Raw genomic sequence first — 17,104 nt, 5'->3', positions numbered from 1 at the left:
GATGGTAGGTCTCCAGGGTGCATTGCTATTAGCAAACAAGGTGTATGGCTTTTCACAGGTGAACTGTTGATCCTAGAATCATACTGGCAATTGGAAAAAGTTTTCAAACAATGTCACTTATGCTTCAAAGAGTTGTATGGTTTTGTGCCCCAAAACCCAATCAGAAAGTTGTTGCCCTGTCTCTCCTGAAGCTAATCAGAAAAATATACAATGTTGTAAGTGCAATATTCATTGAGATATTTAAATTAAAAAAACAGAGTAAATTTCGGGGGGGGGAACAGTTCTAAATGCAGAAAATCTGTTTTATCTGCATTCTTCCATTTTTTTAATTCAAATATCTCGGCGAATATTGCACTTGAAAACATTTTTTTTTTTGGCATCAGGACAGGCAGGGACTGTATAGAAAAAAAACAGTACAGATAGACTAAATGGGGTCTATTCATTCAGGACACATAGGGTGTATCTCACCTTTTGGAGAGGCTGAAATCAGTGCAAATTTTTTTTCACAGTTGAAATTCGGAAGATATAAGAATTTTTTATGATTCTGGGAGAGATGGAACAGAATTTTTCTTGGCCTGAAAATCTGAGAGCATGCTATATAATCCATCACCTATGTAAATCCATCACACTCAAGTGAAAGTAGTTTTAATGTTTGGCACAAAATTCCAGCTGGCAAAGTGACTGTGTTATTTCAGTGAGTATATCCAGTGCATTTAGCAGTCTGAAAAATCATAAAAAAAATCTATCAGCCGAAAAACTCGTAAGCAGAGTTATCAAGTATATGATCTATAGACCTGATATGTATGTACTGTACAGTAAAGCTGGGATGCTAATTTCAAAACCCAAGGGACTGAGGAAAAATTATGCAATTTTTAGTTTCTTACCTCTACAATAATATTTGATAACACTATGTAGTGAGAACATAGTACAAATACAACGCCATAAGTTATGGGCCTTGCACATGGCATTTTGCCTGTTGCAAAGTACAGGCATTTTGCCTGTTATGGGCCATAACAGGCAAAATGCCCAATGTGGTGGCTGAGAAAATAATGCTCATAACTAATATGGATGTCATATTTCTAAAATATAGCAACCCAATTCAAAATGCAATTATATAAACTAAAGACTATATACACATGTTAAAATATAATATGATGCCCATAAAAAGTATTTGTCTTATTCTAAGTGTATGAATAGCTTCTTGATTTATCCTCTAGTGCAGTGATTCCCAACGTGGGCATTAATGCCCCCTTGGGGGCGATGGAATGTTCCAGAGGGGTGGTAGAAGCTACGGATTTAACATTGGACCCTATGGGTTAGATTGCGTTGGGGGGGGGGGCAATGGGAGAAAAAAATTTCTGAAGAAGGTGGCGATGGGACAAGAAAGGTTGGGGAAACTATGCTCTTGTGTATAGATGGCACATTCTCCTCACACTTCTTATGCATATTATAGTTGTTCCATTTATCCTGACACTGAATGCTGTCAGAATATAAAACATATTAAAACAATAATTTTTGTATAATTAGGAGTACAACGATGTGCTTAAATATCAACAGAACAAGTAAAAAAAGTATAAACTAAACTTGTAAACAAAGTATGCACAAGATGCTTGAGGAAGGTATGCCATCTACAACGATTAATATGCACTACACAAAAACAATGATGCATAAGCATGAGGAGGGAGCATCATCTATATAAACTATGATGCACTACAACCCCCCAACATGTTCATATTTCTTTTTAAACATGTCAATTGTGTTAGAATTTGCTACCTCTGGGGGTAAGCTATTCCATTTATTAGCAACCCTATTAGAGAAAGTTTTCCTGCGACACAACCACATAAATGAGACATTAAAATCTTGACCATTTATTGAGATAAGATATCTCGTCACAATCATGGTGAACAGAAGCACACTGCAAAAAAATATTTCAATATCTCCATCCTGGAGTAACAAAAAGACCAGCAAACAAAGTCACTAGTCAACTGGTTGCATAGGCTTTCTCATTTGAGTGGTGCCATACAAATATATGTCTTTGGTCACCTGGATAGTCTTCTGGTATCTATGCCACATCAAAGCAAGGAGGGCTGAAGGTTAGTGTACACAGGGGTTCGGAAAATGATGTGCATAGTCAAAGTACAAGTTTTCAGTCAAACCCTAATTTAATGAATCAGATAAAACAGACATTTTTATTCATTGAATCAAGGAAAATCGTTATATTGGGGGTTGAGGTTAACACAAATATATATGCACAGGATCTCCTAAAAAAATTTCTATAAACTGGGGTTGTTTACATCAGGGCCTGACTGTATATCTGCTGGTTTAAAATCTTTTCAAATCAATCAAGTTGCTGGGTAGAGAAACCCAACATATACAATCACTTATTTATTTGTGGTGACGTAATTGTTGGTTTTCACACAATAACATGTTATTTTGTTATATCTTCTATATGATGGGAAGCAATTTATTTTAACTAAATGCTGTTTCAGATATGCACAGGAATTCTCTACTAATGTGACAGTCCCACTGTATTTTACATGGAAATATATAAAGTTTAATATATATTGGTATAATTTTGCCCTGGCTTCCGGCTAAAGAATTAAGTGAAAAAATAAATTACGATCGAAAGGGGAAAATTTCAAACATGCAAAGATTTTTCATAATTTTTCTACTACAAAACAGGGTGCATATTGGACAGATACAACCATAATGCATAATGAAATTGGTTAAAACATGAAATCTATGCCAGTTTCGTGTGTTTAACCAATCTGTGGATCATATCCCTTGTTGTATCTGTCCAGTGTTCATCCTGCCTAAAGTGTTCCACTTATGTAAAGATACCAATCCTAGCATTGGTTCTTGAGAATGCAAAATATACACATTGCACATGAAATCATTTTTTTATTTACAAAATGTACAAGCATATTGCCAGTTCTTCTTAGATTAAATTTGAGCCATTTCATTCAAGAGTCATGATGCTTTTGATGACACCTTCAAAGGACCTGCAACGAGAAAGAAGTATGTAGCTACTTGAGTTGCAGGGAGAAAAAGAAATTACACTCAATTATGATTCTATTACTCATCTGGACTATAGAGGTTAAAAAATATTATTATTCTAAATCTGACATCATTACAGGTATTCGTACAAGCACTGATTTAACATGTGCGTAGCATCATTAACCCTCTAAGATGCAATGATGAAATATCTTGCTGTAAGAAGCCTTTTATTTCAGCATTGACAAGCCCAGATGTTTTGTAAAGTTTATTTTTGAATGGAAAACTTTTCCCTATACTCCTTAGTTCGCACCTACTGAAAATTGAAAAGAAGCCTACTACTTCATTAAAAAAAGACATGATATTTTGAGTGTGGGGTTAGGCATTTCTAATTGCCACTTAAAGGGTTAAAATAGGTTTTTAAAAATGAGCAAAAATGGCTTAAATGAAGGGAAAAAGCATTTTTCATTAGTTTACACTGTTTTTTTCCTCTATTTATTGACTTCAAATATCTCAGCAAATATTGCACTTAGAAATGTGGATTCTTTTTACTCATTTAAATAACTATACAACCTCTTGCAATATGAATAATGCATCTGAGGTCCACACGTTATTTGGATGCTTTTTCTAATTAGAAGTATGCCTTTAGGATCAATGATTTGCCAGTAACTTTGGGTGCCAACTGTTAGCTATACACCCTGTATATACAGTGTATATGTAATGATACATAAGATACCCGAGAAATGTATTGTTGTAGATGGAGTATACTAACACTATAAAAAGCACAAGGACCAGTAATATTGTTATATAGGCTATTATCATTATGAGGGTATTGTTATATAGGATTTTCACACTATACGTATTATGGCCAATGTCTAGATATTTCACAGCCAAAGAAGCCAACTACTTTGTTAATTGGCAAGTTCACATAGTGGGAAAGAACTGGTTGGAAACTTCAGACTTTGACTACAACTACATATTGTTATAAACTCACACTTACTAGTCTAAGTGCAAACATTTTGAGCACTTATATGAAAATTTGAGATATTGAAATGATGATTTTTAGCATTGCAATGGCATGGTAAAGCTTTAATTATAAAAATATACTAACTTTGAAGTTATTGTTTCACCAGGAGCATAAAATGGGTTGCAAATCATATCAGTATATGCAGAATGAATTCTTCGAAACATCTAGATAACAAAAGATCAGTAAGTTATAGGAAAAAAACATGTGATCAAAACTTAATTATAAAAACATTCATAAAATCTGAACAGATTACAGAACTATGAATAGTAGAAATCACGCTACTATACTACTCCTGAACCACACATGCACCTCGTCCATATTCCTCTGAGGAACCTTTAACAAATTGGCTCCTGTTGGAATGTGTGTGTACATGTTGTGAACAGAACATGACGTTTATTTCTATGTAATGCTTGCTATAGTGTTGTCATCTATCTTTCAAATCCTGAGTGAAGTGGATGGCACTAAGATTATCAGAGTAGTGATCATGAGGTAAACAAGAATTTTCTAACAATTTGATATTTCTGTTATTATGCTAGTGTTATCAGCAATTGATGTCTATTTTCACTCTTTTAGTGCCAACAGATAATTCTTCTCAAAGTAGACTTGTCAAGTTGTGGCTACTTTCTTTCTCTTCACTTTCCTATACTGTCTCAGAAAGACTTAGATCTGTCTTTCCAGTCCCCACCTCTGATAAGAGCTATGTTTTTCACCGCCATTCCCAAAAACCTTGCAAGCATACCCATAATTCTATCTAGACTGTTGAAGGATTAGACAAACAATATTTCAAAAAGAAAAAAAAAAGTGTGAATATAGTAAGATAAATCTAACCATTTTACATTGCTCCAATACAGGGTTGGGGGAAAGAAAAACAAATATGCCACACTCACTCACATTCTTATTTATACAAAGTAAGAGAGACTGGATACCAAACAGAGATGAAACTTTGAAAGAAAATTCACATACTACTGTGGGGAATCGCACTACCAATCTTTCACAGTCTGAGAGAAAGAGGTTGGTGGTTTGATTCTCCGCAGAGGCATGTGATTTTTCTCTCCGAACTTCATCTCTGCTTGGTATCCAGTCTTTCTTACTTTGTATGAACAGCGGGGAATGAAATCGTTTCTCTCTATATTCTTGTTCAATTCAATTTGAATAAGATTGTTCTAAATGGGTCAAATATATTTACAGACGAGTTCAGTATTTTTCACTGTTACTTTTCCTAATTCCTCAGGAGTATCTTCTGTCATATTTTCGTCAGCTGTACATTCAGCAATAATTTCAGCATCAGTCAAGGTGCTACAAGTTTGTAGTGAGCTGGACATTTCCAAAAAATTGGAAAATGAAATTTCTAGCTTCAGATGTATTTTAATAATTTCCTTACGTTCTGAAATTTCATCTTGAACATTGTTTTGAGATTTGTTGAAATCTGAGTGACATGTCTGAGTGGCGTGGTGGTAAGATTCTCGTCTACCATAGTGAAGGGTGCCCAGATTCAAACCGGGAGAAAAATATAGAAGACAAGATATTTTTCCCTAACAAGCATGATGCGACCATCAATAGATGATGGTCCTAACTCGCTGGCTTTAAATTGCAATATAGCAATATAGCCAGAGTTGGTGTGTGGTGAAGTAAAAATTTGAGTGAGCCACTAGAGCTGATCCTTCATCACTGAAGATGATTGGTTCCAAACCTGCAGCTTTCCTAAAGAGCCACTGTGGTCGAGTGGTCATAGTGACGGACTTGCATCGTGGAGACCCGGGTTCGAGCCCCACCATCGCCACAGTGGTGGTTGGCTGAAGTTGGTTTTCTGTGGTTCCCAACCTTGAGGCACAAATGCAAGCCGATCTCCAGATCAAAAAGTCTCGCCACAGAGAGCAACAGGCCTACAAACAGTACAGATATTCAGTCACTATACATCACTCACTTCAGTTCTGAGATATAGATGGCAGAACTGAAAAATCATAAAAACACTACATATGCAACTCAGACTGTTAGGTACACACACTTACACTTCCGGCATAACTCACTAAGCAGTAAATTGCCAATGGCAATAAACCTGAGTTGTTCTCGATTTAAAAAACATAAAATAACAGAAATGGGTTTATTTCAGATTTCCATACCTTTGTCACCATCATGTTCGGACAATTATCATAATAATTCATATAATTGCTATTTGTATGAACAAATTAAAAAAAATATATAATGGTGATTATTGTTTTATGAATAACTATAAATATGATATTCACCTGACGTATTTCGTTATCCCTGAGAGTAGTATGTGATGACTCTATAACCACAACAAACTTGATTTTCGTGTTTGTCACAAAGCCATACCTATTTGATAAATATTTATTAGAATATTTCCATGGCAATATAAATTCATTTTTCAAGCATATTTTCAAATGTATAGAGAATAACAATTGTGCCACAGACTGGATTGTGTCTGTGCCCCCCCCCCCCATCTCTTGCAAACTATGTTATTTGCATTCCATGCTGCACCATAACTAATATTTCACTCATTTTTTAAATCTTTTTACTGTTGTTCTCTCTTACTGCCAATTATTTCTTGTGTACCCATCGTTCTCAAACCTTTGTCACCAGGGGTATACACAGCATTGGCCTTGGGGAGGCAAATTACCAACCTCCAGAAAGCATTTAAATAAACAAAAATTGATCAAAATAGTATACAAAATACATTTTCTTTCAATATTTTATTTATTTTTTTTATAAAATATTTAAATTTCTTAATTTAAAATTTCTGGTCAGCTTGGGGAAAGGGGGATGTCGCAAGCCTCCTATGCCCTTCCATCTGAATGCATCTTTGCCCACACCTCCTTTAGGGTCTAATTATTGTTTATCTGTGGTTCCCAAAATATTTTAGTTGTGCATTCATGAAAGAACTATGTCAAAGAGTGAGCAGACACATTTTCTGCTATACACATTGTTATCGCAACTCACTATGACCCACCCAATTAAGGGTGACAATGGTCCTAGGAACCACAACACACGCTTTGAGAAACACTGTCGTAAGGGCATAGCATAAGCACTAATTCTCAGACTTGAAAATTTTTTTTGTCACATGACGAAATATTTCGCTGCCAAAGAAAACATGTCATATGAAAGTAGGTAGAAGAGAATAATGAGGAATTTTTCTTTCCCCTTTTTTTGTGGGATGTGGGAAATTACATTCACAGCCGTGACATTTTTTGGGATATTGCTATATTTTTATGTAGTTTTCTGTAATTTTGGCCACCTCAACCTGTCTTTCATCAATATAGTCTTGTTTTTGACAAAGCCTATTAGAATTCTTGTTCTTCACCGAAATCGATGATTAAAACGAGTTTGCAACTTATAAATTATGATAATTATGAAAATATTTTGAACCTTACATATTTGTGATGTTAAACATCTTTTTGCAGAATTCATTTTAATCCATTGTTCACGAATTTACAGTAGAGCTTTACCTCCCGCCTTCAGCAATTTTAGCAACAATTAGAAATTTTGGTCACTTTTGGCATCATATTTGATGGCCACTAGTGACTTCCCATATTTTTCTTGAGGAAATATGATTTCGTGGCCTGAGGGAATGTTCATTTTTGCAAAGAACTCCATCGAGGATTTTTCTATAAAGATCTGTAAAAAGCAGAAGAATCTGGTTCCCGATCGAAAGATTGTTCTAAGGCTGAAAAATCAGAAGCATTTACACCTATGGTATAGGTGTCACAGGTTGGGAATCACTGACTTGGAGAATATGTTTCAAAAAACATTTCTATGGGCACACTAAGTAAGATGGCGTTACAAATATGATTGTACTTTTCTATTCCTATGACAATGATTTTTTTTTCACATAGAAGAAAATATGTGATCTCAGTGTACACACATGCATAACTTAATTATCACTTACACTTTGTAATCTTCAGTAGGATACAATAATCCAAGATAAAGTTCTCTGAGATCTCCAGCTGACTTGCTCACACTCGATACTTTTTCTTCTATCACGTCAAGAGAAGTGTGGATCATATACAGGAACTTTAAGTCACTGCTGGGAGATGTGGTTTTCACATACAGAGGATAGTTCTAAATCAAATTAAAAAGAAAGAGAGAGAAATTCACCAAATAAGATAAAAACCAACAACAGCGATGCTTTCGCTAACAAACACCTCAGCTTTTTTTGCGCTAATCAAAATGAATCTAATGAGTAACTGCCACTCGAGAGGGATTAATTTATTTCCACTTTGAAATCACTTTCCAGTTACAGATCTCTTTTAGAAATATTTTGAGCCATTTCATATAAAATTAATTTTTAAGCTAAGAGAAAATGCATCTAAGAAAAAAAAATGGCCACAATTTTGACATGAATGGGTGCTTTGGACCCATGGGAGGAGATACACTTGGAAGTCTGGGGGGGAACGATGATGCCAATTCATATATACATACATACATTACATCAGGCGACTCCATCTTTGATGCTGGGGGAGAGGGGGGGGGCAATGCCCCGTATCTCTTCCCATGTTTGGACGTTTAAAAATTACTTCATTACACAACTTTTTGCAAATGCATCCAGTATCGTCACATGGTGTTTAAAAGACATATTCATAATGATATGAGTACCCTATTGCAATAGAGTTATTGTTTTTTTTAATGTAGCCAATATCCTTATTGGTTGTTTCTTGGTTTTTCTTCAATTTTGTAAAAGATCTTTCATCAAACTTTTACAGTGTAAACCCAGCTTAAGGTTGACATTACGCTATAAAAGTTTTATAAAAGATCTTTTAAAAAACTTGAAAGAAAGAACCAATAAGTCTATTGATTACATTCACTCGAATGTAAGCAATAATTTCAATTTCAATTTTTATTAATATGTTAGATGAATGATAACAATACATTAGGTTAGTGAAAACCACCAAGGAGACACCAAGGTCCCATACTGGTTGTTACAATGAAGTTAATTCAATAACATTTCAATTATCATACAGTGTAAAATAGTCACTATTTACTGATTTTTGAGATTGGAAACAAAAAATCATGGAAAAAAACATCAAAATAGGAAGGGGAGTTGGGGGGAATGTGATTACACAAACACATATAATACATAAAGTACAAATATATATAAATAATGCAATAATGCAATCAATAAGGGCTATTGATTGTCGTTATTTTTTTCAAGTAATATAGCAGGCCCTAAAGAAGATTCTAACTAATTTTGAGGGCCTGGTCTGACTGAAATATGTGGGCCTTTAACCCTCAACTGGCATAGTTGGGCCATTTTGGCCCCCATGCATTATTCAACATGTCACTCCCTTGAGAAAGAAATGCATCCGGTGTATCCTGTTGTCAGTAACAGGTTTTCATATGTTCTTGACCCGTGGGAGCATAACTTTGCCTGAGGGCCCGTGATGTTTTGTGATGGCCCGTTGGTGTTAAAATCAATGACATTAAAAAAAAACTTCAATGTTTTTGTTTCGTGAATATTATCGGTGAAATGATGCAGTTACGACAAAAACAAAACTTGCACAAGGTATTCGAGATTTCAATATTAGACAAGTAAATACCCGGGGGGGGGGCACAAAAAAAACACACCTATTTTGCATATTTATTAAAAATTTTGAGTTTACTTGAAATAATCTGTAAACTGAGAAAAGAAGGGGGAAACCTCTACTTTTACTGAGCATCACCCTTTCAAAGAAGCACACTACGGCCCTGGTCAGCACATGACTCTAACCCAAGGGCACCAGATATTTACTTCTTACACTATAACGTAAGGGGAACCCGTAAAAATTCAAGTTAAGTCAATTCGGTTAACTTAAACATTACTTCTTTCCCGATGACAGCAACAGCGACAGCCATCTTTCCTATGTGTATGTAAACAAAACACCCCCTCTGCTCTTTCCAACCCCCTCCCCCCCCCCCTTGTTCACTCAAGTGTTGAATATCTATTTTAAATTTCAATTAAAAATTCATTAAAAATGAATTTAATCATAATTTTGTGAATAAAAATACAAAAAAATCCATTATTATATTTCTAGAAAAAAAAAATTCACCGAGAGTCCTTTTAAAAGCTCGAAAATGAGCTATGGATGTCATCATACTGAACAATAACCAATCAAAATCCTTTTGATGTAACATTTGGATAACCACAAATAAGACGTTTATTGTGATTGATCGTCGAGTCACAAATACGTCATGAAATCGCGAAGGAGGGGGAAAAAAACCAGTCTGTGTTTGTTTACTTGTGTTGAGAGTTAGATGATGGAGCAGGTATTGCAAGCAGCTGTAGAGGGAAATTTAAAAGCACTGAGAAATCTCATTGACGCAGGTGAGTTTATGTTAAAAGGAATTTGCCCTCCCCATAACTAGGATGGGGCTGACAGGGCTCTATCCCCCACGGAACGATTCCTGTCATTTGTTGTTTCACACTGTAAATCGTACTATGGAGGGGCCGCCCTCACAAAGAGTTAGGTGGGGGCGACAGGGTTTCAACCCCCGGCATAATTCTTACCCTTTTTGTTTTTCCACACACTGTATATTCATTTGGGGGGAGGGGGGCAACTGCATTATGTGGGGATCATGGTTATAGTTACATACCCTCCCCCCACCTCAAGGATGGTGGTGGGGATGATTCTTGCCACTTTTTGTTTTTTCACATTAAAAATTCACTATCCGGGGGGGGGGGGGGGCGCGATCATAATTAAGTGGCAAAGTTTCAATTTGAAATAAATCACTTAAAAATGTCATGATATGCAGTTGAATTCAGATTTGACGCTACCCTTTATTTTGCAGAATTCTGGTGCTGTAACAAATTTTTGGTGTTGCATCGAGTAACATGTAGCCTAATCACTAAAAATTGAAGATTTGTTCATTGAAAATATATTGCACCAAGTGTGAGGTTAAGATGACATCGGGTGGCACTGAAACCCAGCACCTCCTAGAGATAGAAGGCTGTGTTTGCCATAAACGTCATTCAGACTACCTAGCAAGTTTGCCACATTTTGAAACACAGCATCCTATTCCGTTTCTTCTTATTTTGGCGTAGAACCTTCATGATTGAGTCACAAATACTGCATAGTGATTGGATGCAGGGCATAGAAATCGCCAATTCTGAGCCCGATCATTTCTTTTCCTCACAACAATGATGAGCAGGGAATTTTTTTCCCTGAATATTCTGGGGGAAAATGGACTACTTACTGACATCACAAGCGGACTTCAGATGCCTTCTATCTCTAGGAGGTGCTTTATAACCCCCCCCCCCTGCCCCTTGGTTCAACTATATATAATTTTTCAAAGAAGCCATGTTAATTTATTTCATCTAATGTAAACAGGATACTTGGTGAATTCACAGAATAGTGAGGGAACTACAGCTCTACAAGCAGCATCAGCAAATGGTGAAGATAAGATTGTAGATTTCTTGTTATCAGAGGAATCCGCATCTGTCGACTTGCCGAATGTCTATGGCTGGACGCCTCTGATGTTGGCGGCAAGGAATGGTCATTCAACCACTGTGTCACTGCTCTTGAAGCATCATGCTAAAGTTAATGCTTTCAATAAATTTGGTAAGTAAAACAAATTTCACAGAGTTATGGTACCACTCAAATTTTGGTGGTATACTTAACTCGTGCCATTCTTCTCCCCCCCCCCTCCCAATATGGTAATATATACTCAACTACATATTAGCAAACGAATACATATGAGAAAGGCACCTGACCCAGTGTCATTGAAATGTCAGGCGCCTTTCTCGCTTGTCACGGAAACCTCTATGACCTCGGGGCATGTTTGCAGCAGATGTGGGCAAAACGTCAGGAAAAACTAGAAACCCTTTGTAGCTCATTTAATACCATCCATGAAAGCCTAACCCACACAGGTAAAGGGCTTACATCCGGAAAGGGACAGAGCCTGGGTCTTGTCTGGTCTGACAGGTAGCCATAAAGCCTCAGGCAATATTTTAAATGTGTAAGCATATATAAGGGGGAGAGGGAACCATTAAAAATATGGGGAATGAACAGGGGAAATCCACCTTTGCCCCTCATGTCTATAACTGGGGGGGGGGGGCATATCCACCTATGTTGATGCAGGTAGTCATTCCTGCCAACCACTATCCACTAAAATCTGCCACCTTACTTTTAGAAGTGTTCAGACCATTATTTATAGGGAGTGATACTTTTTTTTGCTCGAGCCACAGTACATCAAGAAAAGACTCTCCTGATAGGAACCGCTATAAGTATAAGCCCCTTTGGTGATATGCTTGCGATTTTTCTCTTTGGCAAAAAAAAATGTCTAAAAGCATGATGAGATGTTGCCATGAGTAAAATCATGCTTTTCAACGTCTTTCTTGCCAAAGAAAAAATTGCCAATTGCCAAAAAGGGCTATTAACTATGGTTGCACTATTTCTGTTAAAACTGAAAAGTGATGATAAAATAAACAAAAAATAAGCGCAGAAAATGCGTGTGGATGTACTAACGGTCTTAAATTCAAATGCCACAAATAAAGCCTATAATTAAGGCAAACTTTCAAAGTTAATGTTAACTTCATGTGATAAGCAATAGCAATATATATAGCAGCCCAGAGGCTGAAGGAATAATAATAATAGCCTGGGGAAAAAAATATCATTGGAAGAAAATGACTGACCATCACCGACAAGAAAGAAGCTCGCCAACATGCTAGAAATGAAATTACCAAAAAAAAAAAAAGTTGCCAAAAAGGAATAAGGGATTATACTATAGCTGTCCCTCTGTATGTTATGCTGAGGCAAAATTCAGAAAGAAAAGTAGGTGGTATTGTCATTGGTCTTCCTAGTGTAGGCTACCAACCGACCTTTCTGAAGTTCGCCTCTGCAGAAAACCTATATGTCGAAAGTCTTCTTCCTAAAAGATGAACTTTTATATCAATATGATGAGAAATGACACTCTCGGTCAAATAATAATATTGGACAATGTGCAGTCATGCCATCTGAATGTTCACAAACAGCCTTATTTCCACACACCTATTGATTAGCTACACTTGTAACGTTGTGAATTTTTCCTTTTTTTTTTTCACCAATACATGAAATGTTTTAGTGGAATTTGATAGAATTTGGGCCAACACTATTTAAAATTTATGCATAATATTGTAAGAGCTCTCATTGCGAAGACCCAGATTTGATTTTTACTGGCAACACAGTGATTGACAGCTGAAGTTGGTTTCTTATAATTTTCCAGTTATGAGGTGCGAATGCCAGCTGTCTTTCCATTTAAAAAAATTCCATGAACCTCAATCAGGCTTACTACATTCAAAATTCATGAATAGTACACATAGTCAATAACCTAACGAACTGCTACTTCTAAATTTGGAAACAAGTTCTTGAATATATAGTATACATTTTTCTCAAAACAATCATCTTTATAATAGATAAACATTCAGCATCCCCCCCCCCATCATAAGAAATTGATATATCATAAAATAACATGTTCTGACTGACTGATTCGTCATCACCAAGCCGAAACCACTGAAGCTATAAATATGAAATTCTGTCCGTAGTTTTATTTCATGATGTAAAGAATCACTAAGAAGGTTTTTTTTTTTTTTTTAATTCTACCCTTAAGGAGGATTCAAAGTTTTCATTGAAAAATCTCTCTGAGCCCTTACTGCTGGAGCTATAATTATGAAATCCAGTCAGTAGCTTCATTTTATGACATAAAGACTAATAAAGAATGGGTTTTGCAAATTTCCATCCCTAAGGGGGGTCCATAGGTTATGTAGAACAATCCCACTGAGCCAAAACTATTGAAGTTATAACTATGAAATTTGGTCAGTTTCAATTTCTGTACTTATTATCAATGGGTTTTTCGAAATTTGACCTCTAATAGGGCCATAAAGGGAAGGGGGTTCAAAGTTTACATAGAGAAATCACGCTGAGGTGAAACTGCTGAACCATAAGAAGATTCAAAGGTTATACGGGGCAATCATGGCCAAGCTGAAACCACTGAAGCTATAAATATGAAATTTGGTCAGTATTATTCTTATAATGTAGATACCTAATAAGGCAGGATTTCTGAAAATTCAACCCCCAAGTGGGTCATGTAGGGGGTTTAAATGTTATACGGGGAGGGGGGGGAGAGATTATCACAGAGTAATTTTCCGATTACCGAATCCCTGTGAGCAAAGTCACATGTAACAGCTAGAATGCTTTTGAATTGTATGCAATCTGTAGCAGTAGTAGTTTTAGCCAGACTCTCAGTATGAGGATCCAGGTTCAAATCTTGTTGGTAGCATTGTGGTTGGTCGGCTGAAGTTGGAAGTTGGTTTTTCAACTTTGAAGTGAAAATACGAACTGATCGTTCATTTGGAAAAGTGTCTCTGCCAAGAGCAGGCAGACCTTCAACACAATAGAATTACTTAACATGGAAATTCAGGTATTTTCCATTTTGATAACAAAATTTGTAAGACAGGCACCAATACAACACAAACATGCACAACTCTGAAAATGTAAATGCCAGGCCTGTTACCTGCTATTTTGGCTGCTTTAATATTACAGTGATAGCTGTTATTTCAAACTTTTTTTAACTGGAAATTTTAAAAATTTTTACATTGAAGGACTGGACACACCCCACTATTTTGTCAATAATTTTTGTTTCTTAGGTTTTTGTTTTGTTTAATGTCACAAATGCAGTTGATTTCAAAATTTGCATCCTTATGTTCCCAACATTATATAATTCTGAATATTTCTCATCTACTTAGGCATGACTCCAGTTGTTGCTGCGATTTGCAGCGGGCAATTATCCACAGTGAGGATATTGATGGAGGCTGGAGCATCTATCGATTACACTCCAGTTGGCAAATCCTATTCTTTGGAAAGTGAACTTGCACCGCTCATGATTGCAGCATATTTAGGTAATGACTCAGTGCTTGGAATGCTGCTCGAAAAGGGAATGCCAGTGAATCATGTTTCCATTATAACAGGTTTGCTATACATGATGAAAACCTTTGAATATCTGTTTTTTTATTTGCATCTGGTGAACAAAAATGTTTTCGCCATATTTCACAAAGCTATTTGAATTGAAATTTAATATTTGCTAAGCCCCATTGCTGCAAATTACTGGCAAAAAACATTGGTCCTAGAGGCGTACTTCCAGTTAGAATAATTATCCAAATAACATGTAGAACTCAGATATGTTATTCATATTGCAAGGGGTTGTATAGTTATTGAAATTAAAAAAAACTTATATGTCACCCTCTCCCAAGAAACCCAATTAAACAGTTGCCACCCTGTCTCTCCTGAGTCCATCAAAAAATATTCAATGTTTCCAAATGCCATATTCACTTAGATATTTGAATTTTGAAATCAGAAAAAATGCAGTAAAGAATCGCATATACTAACTGAATGCTTCTTTTCCTCTTCTATGCCATTCTTTCCCACATTTTTGGTTTTTGAATTCAAATATCTCAGGAAATATTGCACTTGGAAACGTTTTTTTCCCCTCGGGAGAGACTGGGCAACAACTTTATATTTGGGTTTCTTAGGACTGTGTCCGTATAAAAAGTTATTATTTTTAATTTCAATTACTATACAACCCTCTGCGATATGAATGATGTATCTGAGATCTACACGTTATTTTGGATACTTTTTCTAGTTGGAAGTAGGCAGTGTGCCCCTGAGTTCAAATGGTTTGCGAGTAACTTGCGACATGGGAACTTAGCTATGCTCCCTGTAAATTTTTTTATATAAATCTTTTGTGACATATTTTAAATATATATTTATTTACAAAATATCAGTCAAGCAATTGATATTTTCATGAAATTGTTAACTACATTCAGCTCATTTTATGTTTAAGTGGTATAAATTAATTTTTCAAATGTAAAAAAAGAAAAACTTATTTTTCCATCATATAATAAAATAAATGGTGCAGTTTGACCAAATTGGTCCTTGCACCAATAAATTTAATCCTTAATAAAATAAATAGTCAAAAAAAAAAATTTAATGGGGAAATGCTTAAATTTATTTCATTCCTTGAAGCCATATAAAATGCAGTAATAGACATGGAGGCATGGTTCAAATTGGCTTTAGTGTGACAAAAATGATAAAGAATAAGCTCGACAAAATTAACATTTTTACTAAAAAGATGAAATAGCCAAATATTATGAAAAAATAATTATTTTCTCTAAAATATAGGTCAAATATGGCCACACTATGTGTAACTCACGAATTTATATATGTTTTTATATACTTTTAACTACTACAAATTTCTTGTTCCGCAGAGCAAATGGGGACTGTTGGTGCATCCTATTTGTTGAAAAAATATTCAAAATTTGGTAAGGGTTCCACAGAATAGCCTCGCAATCATCAAGCGCTTTCACGTTGGAAAACCTTGCTCTAGTGGGCAATACTGACATGTTTAAAAGCCACTGAATTCATATATTTTCTGATGAAAAGCAGCTTTTAAGTTTTTTCTTTCACCAACATTTTACAACCCAAAAAGTGACTGGTCCACTTTGGTCTCTCCATGTATCACAGTTGGTAGAGACTTTATTAGGGTTGTCGTTTAATAAAAAATTATATATCATACTTTACTGAATGAATGAACGCCAGGGTCTCTGCCACCAGACTTATCCCATTGCCGAGATCTCTTCCAGCCCAGCTTCGTGGCAGAGTCTGGAACAAAGTGAGTGTGTGTGTGTACACCTAACAGTCTGAGTGTGTAGCTAGTGTTGTGTATGATATTTCAGTGCTGCCATGTATACTTCAAATTGTGAGTCAAGTGTAATGATTGAATATTTGTAACGTTGTAGGCCTGTTGCTCATCATACTTTACTGCATAGTATGAAAAAAGATATTCCAAACAAAAAAAAAACAAACAAAAAAGCAGTGATTATGAAACTAAATTAAAAATGCGCAAATTGTGGAAAAATATCTTAAGGGGGGGGGGGGGAGGCGCGTTCATATGCCTTGATTTTAACCCTTAAATTGTCAATTTTTTTTTTTCTATCTGATAACTTTTTTTCATATTTACTGATACGTATAGAAAGCCTGAAAAATCCTGAAAAAATATATTTCAAATTGTACTGCTTATACAGTCTTAATGAGAGCATACAGAGGATGTAAAATCACATAT

At 35.7% G+C, this 17,104-nt stretch overlaps 2 protein-coding genes across 8 annotated transcripts in view; one reads left to right on the top strand and one right to left on the bottom strand.

Moving 5' to 3' along the window:
• Positions 1 to 2,888: 2,888 nt before the first annotated feature.
• LOC149076157 (trafficking protein particle complex subunit 2-like protein) lies at positions 2,889 to 9,893 on the bottom strand. Of its 2 annotated transcripts, none has more exons than XM_089245498.1 (5): positions 9,836 to 9,893; positions 7,926 to 8,098; positions 6,268 to 6,355; positions 4,106 to 4,185; positions 2,889 to 3,002 (listed from the first exon to the last, which is right to left on the bottom strand). In XM_089245498.1, exons 1-5 carry the CDS (start codon positions 9,866 to 9,868, stop codon positions 2,960 to 2,962), a joined length of 417 nt encoding a protein of 138 aa, XP_089101624.1. In that variant the 5' UTR covers positions 9,869 to 9,893; the 3' UTR covers positions 2,889 to 2,959. The 2 variants fall into 2 exon arrangements, with proteins under 2 accessions (XP_089101624.1, XP_089101623.1); XM_089245497.1 differs by lacking the exon at positions 9,836 to 9,893 and adding an exon at positions 9,637 to 9,825.
• Positions 9,894 to 10,225: 332 nt separating this feature from the next.
• LOC149076156 (uncharacterized) overlaps positions 10,226 to 17,104 on the top strand; it is a 28,259-nt gene continuing 21,380 nt past the window's right edge. For 5 of the 6 annotated variants that reach the window (XM_089243704.1, XM_089243703.1, XM_089243702.1 and 2 more), the window contains exons 1-3: positions 10,226 to 10,337; positions 11,341 to 11,571; positions 14,733 to 14,954. In XM_089243704.1, the coding sequence (XP_089099830.1) occupies positions 10,268 to 10,337; positions 11,341 to 11,571; positions 14,733 to 14,954 (523 nt within the window). In that variant the 5' untranslated portion in view covers positions 10,226 to 10,267. The remainder of the gene's footprint in view (positions 10,338 to 11,340; positions 11,572 to 14,732; positions 14,955 to 17,104) is intronic. The other variant, XM_089243705.1, reaches the window with a different exon arrangement.

Source organism: Pholcus phalangioides, unplaced genomic scaffold (genome assembly GCF_987345545.1).
Source record: "Pholcus phalangioides strain wild (caught in Gottingen) unplaced genomic scaffold, Ppha-v1.0 ptg000015l_1, whole genome shotgun sequence".
Lineage (NCBI taxonomy): Eukaryota > Metazoa > Arthropoda > Arachnida > Araneae > Pholcidae > Pholcus > Pholcus phalangioides.
The sequence above is the reverse complement of the archived record's forward strand: the minus strand, read 5'-3'. Positions and strand labels throughout refer to the sequence as shown.

Excerpts from the sequence above, each read along its gene's own strand:
- LOC149076157 (XM_089245497.1), bottom strand. The coding sequence starts at position 9,693 with ATGCTCAGTAAAAGTAGAGGTTTCCCCCTTCTTTTCTCAGTTTACAGA. Across the intron at positions 6,356-7,925 it reads CCTACTGAAGATTACAAAGT|GTATGGCTTTGTGACAAACA; the intron begins GTAAGTGATAAT and ends TTTATCAAATAG. Across the intron at positions 3,003-4,105 it reads GGTGAAACAATAACTTCAAA|GTCCTTTGAAGGTGTCATCA; the intron begins GTTAGTATATTT and ends TTCTCGTTGCAG.